This window comes from Kogia breviceps, chromosome 4 (assembly GCF_026419965.1).
Source record: "Kogia breviceps isolate mKogBre1 chromosome 4, mKogBre1 haplotype 1, whole genome shotgun sequence".
NCBI classification, from domain to species: domain Eukaryota; kingdom Metazoa; phylum Chordata; class Mammalia; order Artiodactyla; family Physeteridae; genus Kogia; species Kogia breviceps.
This window is the reverse complement of record NC_081313.1, coordinates 106,095,264-106,110,754: the sequence shown is the minus strand read 5'-3', so window position 1 is coordinate 106,110,754 and position 15,491 is coordinate 106,095,264. Positions and strand designations below refer to the sequence as shown.

The window sequence follows — 15,491 nt, the reverse complement described above, 5'->3', positions numbered from 1 at the left end:
ACAAAGGATAACATAATGTAGAATGATTCCAACTGCTTGAATTTTATGAGGTTCAGAGACTACACATGCACACAGCCCTTTCCCTATTCATTCTCAAATTAATCAAGCAGTATGTCACTTCACTTACCTATTCCAGCTTGACCCACAATCCATGACAATCTAATAAAGAGCATTACTCCCCAAATGTTTAACATACATCGTACCTAGAAAAAGAGGCCAAGTCACAGATGAAAAGTAATTAAATACACAGTAAATGCTAAACTAGCCAACAGTAGGATAACATACATTTTAAACTATAGAAGGTCCTTTCAAATCTTTTATCCCACCCTTTAACAGTTTTTTTAAAGAGCTTTATTGAGAGCTTAAATGTGAGCTAATTAAAGTACAAGTATAATGTAATATATGAGTATATGTGTGTGTATGTACTTTATACACACACATTTATCTGAAGCAGCAGAAGCAAAAGAACAAAAAAGGCACCAGGAATATTTTTAGACTTCAGCCCTAAAAAAAGGAGTTTATGTTCCCCCTTATCAATGCAAGTCAGTTTTTTACTTATTCTTTTATAACGTCTTCACTTCATGATTTCTACAGCGGATTTAAGTATTATGTAATATCTGTCAACACAAAATGCCAACTGTTCACACATCTTTTGAAAACCTACTCTTTGTAAGACAGCATCCTCAATTTATTTTTACTTTTATTTATTATGCTCGTACATAGAATATAGTCTTCCAAGATAGTAAAATCTAAGAATAAACAAACAATACAACTCAAAGCTTAAAATACACTCTACTGATTAGACAATAAAATCACTACTAGAACTGGTATTTTTCCCTCTACTTCTCCCCTAAATGTCAATACAGCTCTAAATTAGTGCTTCCAAAGTCCCAATGAGACTCTCTAGTCCAGTCAGATCCTTAGTGCCTATTCAAACACAGAAAAAGAAAGTAAATCTGAACCTTAATCACCTAAACCTGTCTACTGAAGTGATCTCAACACTTATTTCTCCTTTATGCTGTTGCTTGTTAACATCTATACATTTCTCTTCAAAAGACAATACGGTAGCAGGAAAGGAAGCAGGCATATTTCAGCTACATTACCTGCCCGGCTTTCTTGATTGTGTTGCTCTCATCAATGTAATACCTTCATACTTAATTTTTGAAAAGTGACAATATGTGAGATTCAGAAGAGATTATAAAATATAACTTAGAAGTAATCAAATATAATTTGATTAAATTAATAAATATATTTACTTTACTGAATTTAATACCCACAAGGAAAGGAGGTACAAGTTATTAATTTGGTCCTCCATAACAATCAGATAAAACAGTTTAAAAAAGAGAAAGCATTATCTCGAGAATGATGATATTAGGAAGATTGTATAATAAACAGAAATGTGTAACTCTAACATTAAGTCTATAGGTACATACTAGCACACCCTTGATCCAGCCAAACTTCACAACTCCTTTACTTTCCGCGGTATATGTGACCACAGCCTCTCGGGTTGGTGTACTTTCTTCCCCGTTTGCAAAGCCATCCTCAAAAGGTTCCTGGTTATAAGAGGAAATGTGAATTATGCTTAAGAATTATTTAAAATTTAAAATCACCTGATAAAAACAAACATCACTAAGTACACTTAGTGTATTTACAAGAATCAAGGGTTTCTGAATATTTTACCTACGGATTGAGAGTTGTAAAAATTTAATTATCATGAAACCCATTTTAATAATTTAAAATTTTAATTACATTCTGGTGGTATCTGGAGAACACAAAGAATACTATTTGCTAAGTACAGGCAACTGACTAACCAGGTCAGTCAATTCAGACCTTGTCTCTCCAGCCACAACTTTATATTGCCTGGATGCCACCCTTCCCCTATCTGGACTTTCAGTGTTAACAATATAAAACTCCTCTTCGTCACCAGTGAACAGTTTTCCCTTTATAGTTCCTAACAGCAGGACTCCATGGATCCCAAGATTCACCCCTAACTCCTGCCTTTACTCACTCCTGAGTTCAGTCACTCAGCACTCTTCATTCTTTCCTTTCTAATTTTTCTCAGATTCAGACGTGAACTGGTTGACACAATGCATTTTCACAACTAGTGTTTCCTTCTAAGGCTTTTATGTTTCATGTCTGATTCTATAATTCTTAGTTTTTCTTCTTTACATTCTCTCTCTCCTTCTCTCCATGGCTCTCAACTTTGTTCAGTCCCAACACACCCAAGGCACATGACAAACTTCCAAACCAGTGGCAGTGCCTTAAACAGATCATGAAGGGTGGAAGGGTGTTGGGAAATAGAAAATGTTCTAGATCTAGAATCCTGTCCCTAACATTAGCCCCAGAGTTCTTCCTCTACCCATATCTCAACAGCAGGGAACAAAGTACAGCTATATTTCAAACATTCATTCTTTAAATGAAAAAGAGCCAACTAAATTAATTATCATTTAATCCTGAACACTGTGATCTAGATTTCCTACAATACTTTTTTAAGAAATCATTTTCAGTGGTTATACCCTCTACTGAATTCTGAATATAATTTTTTTCATAGAAATGAGCTGCAGCAAGTTCTGTGTTACAACAGAGAAAAAACTATGTAATAATCCAAACTTCCTTTTTTTCTTTGACTTCTGTTAGCCAAGTAGACTCATTTAATTCCCTTAATGCATTATTGCTATATGGCTTTTCAAAGCGCTATCAACTTAGATCAGCTCTTATATTCCATATTTTTATAATGTACCTACTGCAAATTCTTAGATTTTTAAGCAATAGAAGAAACAGTATAATAAGTTAGATGCAGTAATTTCTTTAAGTATATTTTTTGATATTATTTTACCTAGGCTCTTTTAAATAATCAAATTTTAAACTAATCTCCATGTTTACACTAAAAGACATAGCTATAACTTCAACTACATGAAATACATGGAAAATAACTCATTTTAAGATTACTAAGAACTTAAAAATGAACTTTAATGTTGACTAATTCTGATAGTTCACAAACTTTAAAAAACAGATCCTAAGAGAAATAAATCATAATAATTTCCCTTACAGCACAGTTTCATAACTACTGTCTACTGTATCAAATGACTATTATACTTTAAAAAGGATGTCCCAGGCTTATGGCATATAAAACACTTCATAAAAATTCTGTAATCACCCCATTCTATACTTTTTAAAACAGCCTTATTGAGCTCTTATTCACATACTCACCCATTTAAAGTACATATTTCAATGATTTTTAGTATATTCACAAAGTTGTACAATAATCACCACAGTCAATTTTAGAACATTTCCATCATCCCAAAAGAAGCTCCACGCCTGTGAGTAGTCACTCCCCATTTCCCCTTTTCTGAAGCTCCTGGCAATTACTTACTGACTTTCTACCTCTATGGATTTGCTCTTCTGATATTTCATATAAATGGAATAATGCAATCATACAACATGTGGCCTTTGTGTGTGGCTTCCTTTCCTTAGCATAACATTTTCAAGGTTCATCCATGTTATACTACATATCACTTTTTTATTGCCAAATAATATTCTGTTGTATGGATATACCCCATTTTAAAATCTGTTCATCAGCTGATGAACATTTGGGCCTATTCTACATTTTAGCTATTATGAATAATTCTGCTGTGAATATCTGTGCACATTTTTTTGTGTAGACATGTGTTTTTCATTTATCTTGGGTATGTACCTAGAAAAATTGCTGGGCCATGAAATACTTTTTGCAATGACTATTTCTGGTTGTCTTTCCCACCTCTTCTTTTGTATCAGTCTGCAGACTGTCACTCCTCATTTTAGTCCATGTGTCTATTTTTATCCCTCTTTCGTGCTTAGAATTTGGTATAAACATGGAAACCAGTAATAGTTAAACATGTTAGAAATACGTACAAACAGGAGAAAATGTAATCAGGGGCCTGTGTAGCTCAGCAACCCACTTTGGCTTTACGTCCACTGTTGTTTATGTTCTATACAGTAGGACATCACTGATGAATTCCCCCAACGCTGACCCCAAAAAAGAAAAAAAAGAGAATTGATGGCTCAACTGTCCAATTATTTAAATAAAGCCAGAACAAAAATGTTTGCCTACTAACTCAATCAACTTTAAAGTAGACAGAAGTTCCTTAGATTTTACTCTAGGATATTTGGTACTCTTCAGTTATAAAATAACATAAAATATTATATAACCTGCAAGTATTACAAGAAAATATAATGCCTATAATAATACACAAGAAAATACAATGCCTATAATTATACAGAGAGATATTTCTATTCCCATCTCTATTAAAAGAAAATAAAGATGTGTGTACTTAATAGGCTACTTTCTCCAAGGCTAAATTCTGATGTGCGTGTCTTTTTAATAATTCAGAAGCAGGCAGGAGTCTTAAAATTTTTGCTGTATTTATTAGAATTCTACCTGAAAGTTGAAGATCTAGCAATAATTGTACCAGTTTCCACTATACTATGAACAACTATATTCAGAAAACACTAAGATTTTTCTGCATGTGTAACGTATTTTAAAACAAAGATGAATCCAAATAAAATTTAACTTCCTTATCATGTTCCAATAGCTCTATTTAAAGTGTTATTAATCTTTAAAATACAATTCAAAAATTAAAATCAATTATGTTTTTTATATTTCAATCAATAGATTTAAGTAAAATAAAATCGGGTTTATATTTCCTGATATAACAGGAAACCAAGGTAGAATACATTTCGTTTCTATAAATACATTAGTTTCAGAGAAATAAGGAAATTGTTGAGTATGGCATTTTATCTACACACACACACACACACAAAATACTGTATACAAATCTTATTACCAGGAAAATTTCACATATACAATTACGAACTATAAATTATACTGATAGAAAAGTACATAAATCAAATCTTCAATCTACCTACCATTGTCATAGAAATGATGGGTTTGTGTTTTTCACATAATGAATACAATGTCAAAAATAACAACATGATTTTTTGGATAACACCATATTAAATGAGGTGGAACAGACTAAATTTATTTGGGGAAATAATCTTTCAAAAAGTAGCACTGTGAATCTGAGTCTACAAAGCAAGGATTAAGACTGGGCATGAGGGACTTCGCTGGTGGCGCAGTAGTTAAGAATCTGCCTGCCAATGCAAGGGACACGGGTTCGAGCCCTGGTACGGGAAGATCCCACATGCCGCGGAGCAACTAAGCCCGTGCGCCACAACTACTGAGCCTGCGCTCTAAAGTCTCATGAGCCACAACTACTGAAGCCCACGCGCGTAGAGCCCGTGATCCGCAACAAGAGAAGCCACTGCAATGAGAAGCCCGTGTACCGCAACGAAGAGTAGCCCTCGCTCGCCGCAACTAGAGAAAGCCCGTGCACAGCAACAAAGACCCAACGCAGCCAAAAATAAATTAAAAAAAAAAAAAAAAGACTGGGCATGAGAACAAGAGTGGGGAAGAGAGGAAGAAACAGAGGAAACAATGGAAAACACAGAGAAGTAGACCCTCAGTAACTGGAAGGATTTCTTAATGAAAAAAATAGAGATACTAATAAGTTATATCAGTCTAAAAAGAAAATGATTAATTCAGTTGGACATACTGAATTTGAGGAGCCATGAAACAATTAAAGAGTTCTACCAGGCTGTTAAAAAATTCATGGCTGGAAATTAGGAGAGGGGCCAGGGATAAAGAGCTAGTGGGTGAAGCTATGGAAAAAGAATGAAAAGAGAAACTTCGGGAAAGAAAACCTGAGTAGCTGAGCATTTTTTTGAGAATACAGAAAATATAAGAATGAAAGGGAACTCTGGTTTCCATGGTCATTTATTTATTTGCAAGGAGGAGAGAAAAGGAGAATTTCTGCACTGTGGATACTCTCTTGTATATTCAAATTTCTACCTCAACTTGATCATTCTTTGTCCTCTAACCATAGTTTTTTTGCTGCACACCACACACCCCACCTCCAAATGTCCAGCCAAACGTGCTGAATACCCCACGTTCATCAATGCATACCAACCTAGCTTCACCATGCCACAACACTGGAATAGTTTTAAGACATCCAAGGACTTCTCTGCTACCAAATCTACTAAATCTAATGTACAGTTTTTAGTCCCTGTCTCAAAGGACTTTTGAAACAGCTCATGATACTGTTGACAACTCCTTCTTCAAACTTTTTTTGAAATAGCACACTCTCTTAGCCTCTTCCACACAGCAATTAAATGATAAGAGTCCTTTCAATACTTGGTCTTAGACCCATCTCTTTTTTTCACTCTCTGTTTCTCCTATGGTCATCTCACCAGACCTGTAGCTTTAAACACCATCTGTATGTGATAAGTAATAAGTGACGGCTCCCATACTTTTCCAGATCAGACCTCCCCTCTCAATATCAGCCCTGTGTGTAAAATACTGATGTTGCCACTTTTATAGTTCATTACTTGTACTACTCCAATTCTTACCAAATAAGTAAAAAGAAATTGTCAGCATATTACAAACAACTTTCCTCTAAATGAAAAGGAGAGGGAAACAGTTTCTCTTTTTTGGATTAGTTTTTAATTCTTAAAGGTTTCAGTGGACACTTAAATATCAAAAAAGGTATCTGATCAGAAAGATAGTATGTTCTAGACTCACAGATTTAGGGAACGAACTTATGGTTACCGGTAGGGGCAGGGGGAAGGGGAGGGGGGAGGGATGGATTGGAAGTGTGGGAGTGACATGTATACCCTGCTATATTTAAAACAGATAACCAACAAGGACCTACTGTATAGCACAAGGAACACTGCTCAATATTCTGTAGTAACATAAATGGGAAATGAATTTGAAAAGAACAGATACACGTATAACTGGATCACTGTGCTATATGCCAGAAACTAACATAACATTGTTAATCAACTATGCTCCAATATAAAAATTTCTTAAATAAATTAAAAAAAACTTTCCATCAAAAAAATAAAGTTCTTAATAATTAAAATCCTTTATAATGTAAACTGATTTTAGATTTATTCTGCAATACACGTCTTAAAATTTTAGTTTTTCAGTTTCCAGTATCCAAAAATTAACTTGTTTTGAATTCACTGATTTAAATTACCCTTTACATTTCAAAGGTCATAACTCATACTCTGCTTGACCTAAAAATAAAATACAACTGAAACACAAAGGCTAGGCTTATTGATGATTTCTCAGTAAAAAAAATTCTTTAAAAATCAAGCTATTGTTTCTTCCCTAACACCAGAATTTTCTTCAGTATTTTAGAGACAACCTAAGATGAAGACAGATTTCTTTTTAAAGTGATGAACAACAATGAAGCTTTAGGAAAAAATATTTATCCAAGCTTTTAAAAAATTACAATTGGAAACCTTAACACTGCTTTCACTGGCTCTGTAACCGAGTGCAGTACTGTCTTCTGTGTACATCCTCATCATGGGCCAACACACTTTTCATTGATAAATGCTTTAAGTACACATTACACTAAAATGTCAGTTATTTTCTTTCTTCAGACATCCCAATTACTAAGTCCACAAGACTTTCATCTCAAGTATACAAGGTAGTGTAGATGGTCTTTGCGACATCACTGGACAAGGATGTTAATACCCATGAAAGATGATTTTGCAGTGCTCAGAATGATTTCTGATCATGTTTTTTCCAAAGTTGAATAAAGGTGCTTATCATTGTACAAAGAAAAATCAAGACTGTCTAGACAGTGCAACTTTTGAATACAGTTAGAATATAATAAAACACATTTCTGGCAAAGCCTATTACCAAATACATTCATTTTTATACAAATTTATTCTTTTTTACAGTTAAACTGGTAAACACTTGGCAAAAGTATCTTAGCTCAGCAATTTCAGGCCATAGTAGGTAAAAGACAGTAACCTACATAATTTTCTTAAAATTTGGGAGGAGGGGAAAATGTTTGGTTTTTTATTTTGTTTTACTGGTGTTTTAAAGAACAACTGAGCAAAGCTGTACCAAACTATCTCTATAGGTCTATGGCTGCAACAATACCAGGTAGACTTAAGGATGCTCAAATATGGACACTTTTTGAAGAGGGAAATGTTCCAGTCCCTTAAAATAACTTCTGATATTTTTCTGTTACCTGAAGATCCTACAGTTGCAAAAAGCAGTTTCTGAGCATAAACCACAATTACATCCTTCCACTCATTCATTAAAAAAATATTTATTAATCAGTTTTATCAAGAACTATGCTAGCCCTCCCAGAGTTCGTACTTTTATAGTAGAGGCTAGAGATGACAGGTAGGTTTTCTATCTTCTATCCAGGGCATTTTCTACTATACCAAGAAGCCTCTATTAATTGTTTAATCCAGTCAAAAAAAAAACGGTTGATGCCGCTTTTCAAGTCACAGCCTCTCTGTGACAGTTTCCTAATCTGTAAAATGGAGATAATAATCCCTGCCCACCTGTACCATTTCCTTGGAGTCTCAAGACTGTAAATAAAGATCAATGTGTTACAGCCACATAAAGCAGCTGAGGTTTCTCGGGCTTGAGGTTTCTCAAGCCAACTGATACAGCCTGATTATAATACAGCAATTTAAGTTTCAGAGCCATGTTAGAAATGTAAAAGTGTGACTCACAGTTACACATTTCAAAAGGATTAGTAGGAAAATTATTCCTAGATGGCCTGGCTTTTCAATGCCCAGCCACTTCTCAACAAGAACAAGATTACACACTCAGTTGACCCTATCAGAGCAAAGGCAGCATTTTCCCTGAGGCTGCACATGCTCTCAGTGCCCAGTCAATGCTGCTCCTGCGGCACCTGCTGGGAACCTCAAACCCAAATATATTCATTTTTTATGAATGCTGTAAAAAGGTCCTCCGTGTTATACGGAGGACCAAAACCCATGCCAGTGAGCATCCCTTAACTCCTCTTTCAACTAAGGGTCCTCCTCCTTTTGTCCCCACACTGCATCTCTGAAATGTATCTTGCGTTAAATCTTGATCATGTTTTATGGATCCATTATGAATCCATGCTTCTGTGTTAAGGTTCATTTATTTAGAGAAACAAAATTTTCCTTTTTTTTTGGCTGTGTTGAGTCTTTGTTGCTGCATGCGAGCTTTCTCTAGTTGTGGCGAGCGGGGGCTACTCTTCATTGTGGTGCACTGGCTTCTCACTGTGGTGACTTCTCTTGTTGCAGAGCACAGGCTCTAGGCATGCAGGCTCAGTAGTTGTGGCTCGCAGGCTCTAGAGTGCAGGCTCAGTAGTTGTGGCACACGGGCTCAGCTGCTCCGTGGCATGTGGGAACTTCCTGGACCAGGGCTTGAACCTGTGTCCCCTGCATTGGCAGGCGGATTCTTAACCACTGTACCACCAGGGAAGTCCATAGGGAAACAAAATTTTCTATTAGCATTATCTCTTCGACTAGAATGTGGTTATTAAACTAATACATTAACTTACATAGTTAATGTGAGAATTGTGTAAGATAAGGTATTCGTTTACATAAAAAAAGCTAAAATTATTGAAGATGAAGAAAGCTGCAGAGGAATAAAGATAGGATATAATATGAGATGGCTTTATTTTTTCAATATGACAAAATTATATGTACTGGCTAATCATTTTCTGGCTGCCACAAAATATGCGTCAAACAATCATTTACCCTGCCAAATGCAGACTAGGGAACTACACTGCATCCTAGCATTTTGATCTATGAAATAAAATTTGGATCCCAATCACAACTGATGTTACTTTTTACACAGTAAATCAACCTTACCAAATAACCTTAAGCAACAGAAAAAAAAACCAACTACCTGAACTGGAAAACAATGTTGGGGGGGCAGATATATAGCTTATAAAATTTTGCATACATTTAACAACTACTTATTTAGAAGATGCTATGTACAGGGTAGTAGCTATGGTAGAAAACAGAGAAATTTTTAAATATACAGAACTGTCTACCCTCATTCAAGTTATCCAATTTCAAATTATTCTGGCAGACCATATCATCTAAAGGCTAAAAATTTCTGTTAATTACAACTACCAAAAAGGTCACAAGTTCAACAGGAAGGGTGATCACACATAAATAGAACTGAAACAATAATCCATTCCAGAAGTTTTAAATTCTCCCCAATTAATATTTGTACTAAATGAAAAACAAAATGGAAAAGCCTATTTAGCAGTGTAACAATCTGCCTTAGTAGTTAAATACACTTTACTTCCATCTTTTTCTGAGCAATTCTCTTACTATTTCCTATAACTGCAAACACACTTGGAAAATGTAACAGGGAAAAGGATGATTTATTTTCCCCATGACTTTTAAAGAGTTTGACTCTGGATAAGAATTGATTTATAGGTTAGGCAATAATTTGGTTTTGCATATTTGGGGTAAGGTGAACCCTGGCATAGAATCCAACCCAATTCAAGTTTATTGTGATATACACCAGATTTTTTGTGCTAAGTAATATTGCAAGATACATCAAAATAGTAGTTTTTCTACTGTCAAGAAACAAAAGTTTCATACAAAATACAGTTGTACATAATCTAGGTTTGGCTATCCATTACTCATGGGGTAAAATAAGAATTCATATTATAGGAGACCCTCATAATCTCTCTGGCTTCCTTTAATTACAGCCAACATTTACTGAAAGCCTGTGTTCCAGACACTTCCCTAAATGCTTTCACACCCTATTTCCCTGAACTGGCACATCTTTGAGAGACAGATCTAATCTCCACTTAACAAATGTGGGAACAGTCTTTTGACAGGTTAACTTACCCCAAACCATGTAGCTATTAATGTGGCAATGCAGAGAATCTTCTAAATGGTAGAATTCTACATATTACAGGGAGCCAAGGTGAATTATTTTAAGTTACTTATTTTGGGCAAGGAGACATTAGACAAATCGCCCAACTTAAGAAACTGTCCTGCTCAAACTTCCCAATTCCTCAGCTATTTTCACTCTTTACCTTGCTTCATCCTTCCCTCCTTCCTTTGCTTCCAAATCTACAGAAGCTAAGGGTTTCTGACACAGTCCTCATAAAAATGACAGCAGAAGTTCTGCGCTGTGTATGACACCAGAGGGTATTTTTTAAAATCTCTTTGCTCTCTGTAAAAATTCCCCCAGGGTCTACAGTCTGTGCGAAACTCTTTGCCCTACAGGACTGTTAGAGACAGCTGGATCAGACCTCCTACGGAGGAGAAAAAATTGCTAGTGTACAGATATAACCCACCTCGAAGGCACGTAAAATATTTAATATGAAATTGTGTCCTAAATAGGGTTATATGAGTTATTTAACTTTAGGAGCTTATTTGGAGGCTATGGTGGTAGACAGGGTAGTTAAAACAGACCAATAAATCTTTCAGTTTCTATGTTACCTAGAATTTTCTTTTTACAATTAAAAACCGACATTAGCAGCGCAAGCTAGCAACTCCTTTTGATCAAATGTTGCAACCATTGCAACCTCTTCACCCCTGGGTCCACTTACACATCCATGCCCTTTCAGGAAGGCTTTGAAAAAGAAAATTATCCACACAGAATTCTTGAGATTTGTCATCAATGTTTTATTACCACACATAGTACGATTTGACATGATTAAAGAAAAAGTAAATATTAGTCTGTTTTAGAAGTCTCTGTATTTTTCCAGTCATACACCACTTTATTATTTCTATTAATTTTCCCTGAAGTTTTTTATACACCTTCAAAATCCTATCCTTTAAGTTAGAAAATTACTGAAAGTTCTATCAAATATTTAATTTGATATAATACTGCTTTATTGCTGAAATGTTGATTTTAAAGTATTTTCTCCTGGGGGACTTATTGCGTGCTATTCCCTGTCTTTAACACACTTTGAATATGGCTGGCTCCTTCTCAAACTTTAGGTCTTAGCTCAAGTGTAGCCTCCTTCCCAGACAACCCACCATATAGTTTCTTCTCAGCAGTGCCCCTTTTTTCTTCTTCATAGAATACATCACACTCAGTAATTATTTTTTTAAATTTATTCAGCTCTTGTAATCTATGTACCTACCTCCACTCCTTCAATATGTATTAAAATGCAAGGTCAACAAGGGTACAGACCTCTCCCTGTCATTTTTAATCAAAGACATAGTGAATGAATATTGAGTCTTTATGGGCAATCCTTGTTTTCCAAATAATGTCCTGAAATAGTAACAAGTAAAATTTTAAGTGTCTGCTCCTGAGTCAGATCCAAGTTCAAAATCTAGCTCTGCTATCACCTGCTATGTGAACTCTGGCAAGTTGTTTAACACCTATGGCCCTCAGTTTCCACATCTGTAAAATGGAGATAATATTATCTATCCCATAGTGTTTGAGAAGATAAAGTGAGAAAATATCATGATTGTATAGAACACAAAAACTCTCATACACTACTGGTGGGAATATAAATTGGTACACAACTTTGGAAAAGAAGTTTGGGCATTATCTTCTTAAGCTGAAAAAAATGCACACCTTTTAACCCAGCAATTCTACTCCTAGATATATCCCTATAGATAAACAACACTTAAATGAGGTAGCACACTTATATTAAAATGTTCATATCAGCATTGCTAAAAATTGCCAAGGACCAGAAACAGCCTCAAACATCTACAACTACAGAATTGTAGCATTTCATATAATAGAAGATAATTAGCAATACAAATGAATGAATTATACACACAAACATAACAGTGAGCAAAATATGACAGATAAAAAAGCACTGTATGATTCCATATAAAGTTTTAAAGCAGGCAAAACTAGACTAATGGTCTTCCAGAATACATAAAAGTGACAAAAACAAACAAACAAACAAAATACCAAGACCCAGACCCAAATAAATGATCACCATTAAGTCAGGACAGTGGCTACTTTTGGCACAGGGAGATCAGAATGGGGTGCACAGAGGGTTTCTGGAATGCCAGCAATGTTCTATTCCTTGATCTGGGTGGTGATCACTTGATTAAGTTATGCATTTAGTCTTTACATTTTTTTTCCTCTGCTATATACCACAATTCTAAAAAGACCTTTAAGGCTTCCCTGGTGGCACAGTGGTTAAGAATATGCCTGTCACTGCAGGGGACACGGGTTCAAGCCTTGGTCCAGGAATATCCCACATGCCGCAGAGCAGCTAAGCCCGTGAGCCACAACTACTGAAGCCCGTGTGCCTAGAGCCCGAGCTCCGCAACAAGAGAGGCCACTGCAATGAGAAGCCTGCGCACCGCAACAAAGAGTAGCCCCCGCTTGCTGCAACTAGAGAAAGCCCACGCAGTAACAAAGACCCAACACAGCCAAAAATAAAATTAAAATTTAAAAATAAATAAATAAATAAAACAATGGGGAAAATGTCTAAGAAAAGACTTAAAAGATTAAAAAAGAAAATGTATTAACTGTACCAAGGTACGCTGTCTGACATTAACAGGGTTAAGTGGTTGATAAATTTTGGCTATTATTATAAACAACAAATAAGTGATTATTTTAACTGCCCATGGGGTGAGTTTAAATAACTGGATGTTGAACAAATACACAAAAATAAGTACTGCAAAACATTATTAATCTAGACTCTACTACACTGCTTCCTATAATACTGGCAGTTTAAGATTACCTCTGGAAGAATAAACAAAAACACTGACCTATATATAGAAATGTGGCATCTCCATTCTGAATGGTGGTAAAAGATTTATTACCTACACCATCAACAAGTCAATAGGATACAGTGTGAAGAACCTGGCTTTGAGGACCAATGATCACACTACTAGAAATCTTTTGTAACTTCTCTAGTATTAAAAATGTGTTTAATAAATGAAAGCTTCCTCCCTGTGCTGTTTGCTTTGGTGGCAACTGATAAGCACATCACAGCAACACTAGCTAGGGTTAATAATAGATTGCACAGTTGGAGAACAGATGCATAACTTCTGGGCCTAGCTTTATTTAAGCAAATTAAATCACTGTTACTGACAGCCAGAGGAGTGGGGAATCTTCATTTCAGGGCACATTTAGTATAAAAGAATTCACTGCTTTCTTTACAAGCAGCTTATTATTGATTTTTTTAAAAACCCCAAATTACACTTCAAAAAAGTTAAAGTTCACTAAAAAATGGTATTTAAATCCTAAAAACAAACTTCTGAACTAAAGTATCCATCAAGATACTTTAGATAAAAATTTCTCATATAGTTTAATAACATCTTCTTAATACCAAAGTAAGCTAAAGTGTTAAATTAATATTATGAAACAAAGCCAAATCAGTAACTAAAAATGGATGCATACATATGCAAATTTAGATGCCTAAGTGGCTGGGCTTATTCTGACCATTTTTTCTTTAAGTACTAGCCAATTATATCACCCCTAAGCTACCAACATTTCCTATCCGTGCTGTCGGTGATTGGTGTATTCAGTGTAATGCTCCCCATACAGAATATGCTCTCAAAACAAAGTATTGTTTTACAGGAATCCAATCTGCTCTGGTTAACAATGGTCTATTAATATCCAATGGCATTAATGCAAAGCTCAAAACTCAAGTGCCACAGATAAAAGTGGATGCTGTGACCATGTGACTTTACAATGAACCAAGTCAGAACTGCTGACTGCAGTCGAAGAATTCAGTCCTCTACCTAGCCCATCGTGTTCAAGACTGAGTTACAACAAAATGCATTATGCATAGCATAATTTATACATTATTTCAAATCCCACGCAACTTGCTAATGTCAACAAATAGCTTTAAAACATTTTAATTCTAGTTACCAGAAAACATATTATTAAGTGGTACTGGAAGGTATAACTGTGTCATTTACATTTCAAGTTGTTTTATTTTTAAAATAAGGAGAACCAAAAGTTGTCAAAGATATAAATATATGACTTAGCAATATTCTAAGTGGGTAAAGTATTAGAAAAGCAATATACATGGAGAACCACGCGATAACAAAAACTACATTTAGCACGTGGTATGCACTTGGTAGTTCATGTATTTCTCACATGAATATGTGCTATTTCTCACTATGAATTATCATCTTTCCCATTTTCTATAGAAGGAAACTGGGAATCTGAGGTGACAAGTTCTTTTTCTGAAGGTTACGCAAGCATTAAGCGGAAAGGCCAAGATTTAAACCCCTGACTGACAGCTAAACTATCCATGTATGGAAAAAAAACTAGGACAGACTGAAAAAAAAGCAAAGACCAGAAAGGAAATACTCTTAGATAGATACAGGTGCACTGAGTTTGCTTTCTTTTTCAACTGAGAGCACTTCCCCAAGTGTGTGTAACTTGGATGGCTTAAAGTGAAGCCTTCTTAGCTTGAAATATTAGAAAAGAGAGCCCAAGAGCCAAAAGAGGAACTAGAAATTAAGTGGGAATCTCTAGAAAAAAAAAACAGAATGATAGCGAGGGTAAGCCCCAAATCTCAGGTGACCACTAAATCACACAGGTACAGGGGAGGATCTGCACCACACATATACACACACCCCTCCCCCACCCAAAGAGACAGGCCAAAAAAGCAGCAGCTGAAAACACAGGACACAACACAGATATCAGGTACTGTATAGTGGGGATAGAGGACTCAGCGTGCAGTTTG

General features: G+C 35.5%; 1 protein-coding gene across 2 annotated transcripts in view; it reads right to left on the bottom strand.

Moving 5' to 3' along the window:
• The window catches only part of SLC12A2 (solute carrier family 12 member 2), a 111,872-nt gene that overhangs the window by 82,002 nt on the left and 14,379 nt on the right, over positions 1-15,491 (bottom strand). For both annotated transcript variants that reach the window (XM_059059766.2, XM_067031521.1), the window contains exons 2-3: positions 1,434-1,553; positions 128-203 (exon numbers count right to left, since the gene is read on the bottom strand). In XM_059059766.2, the coding sequence (XP_058915749.1) occupies positions 128-203; positions 1,434-1,553 (196 nt within the window). The remainder of the gene's footprint in view (positions 1-127; positions 204-1,433; positions 1,554-15,491) is intronic.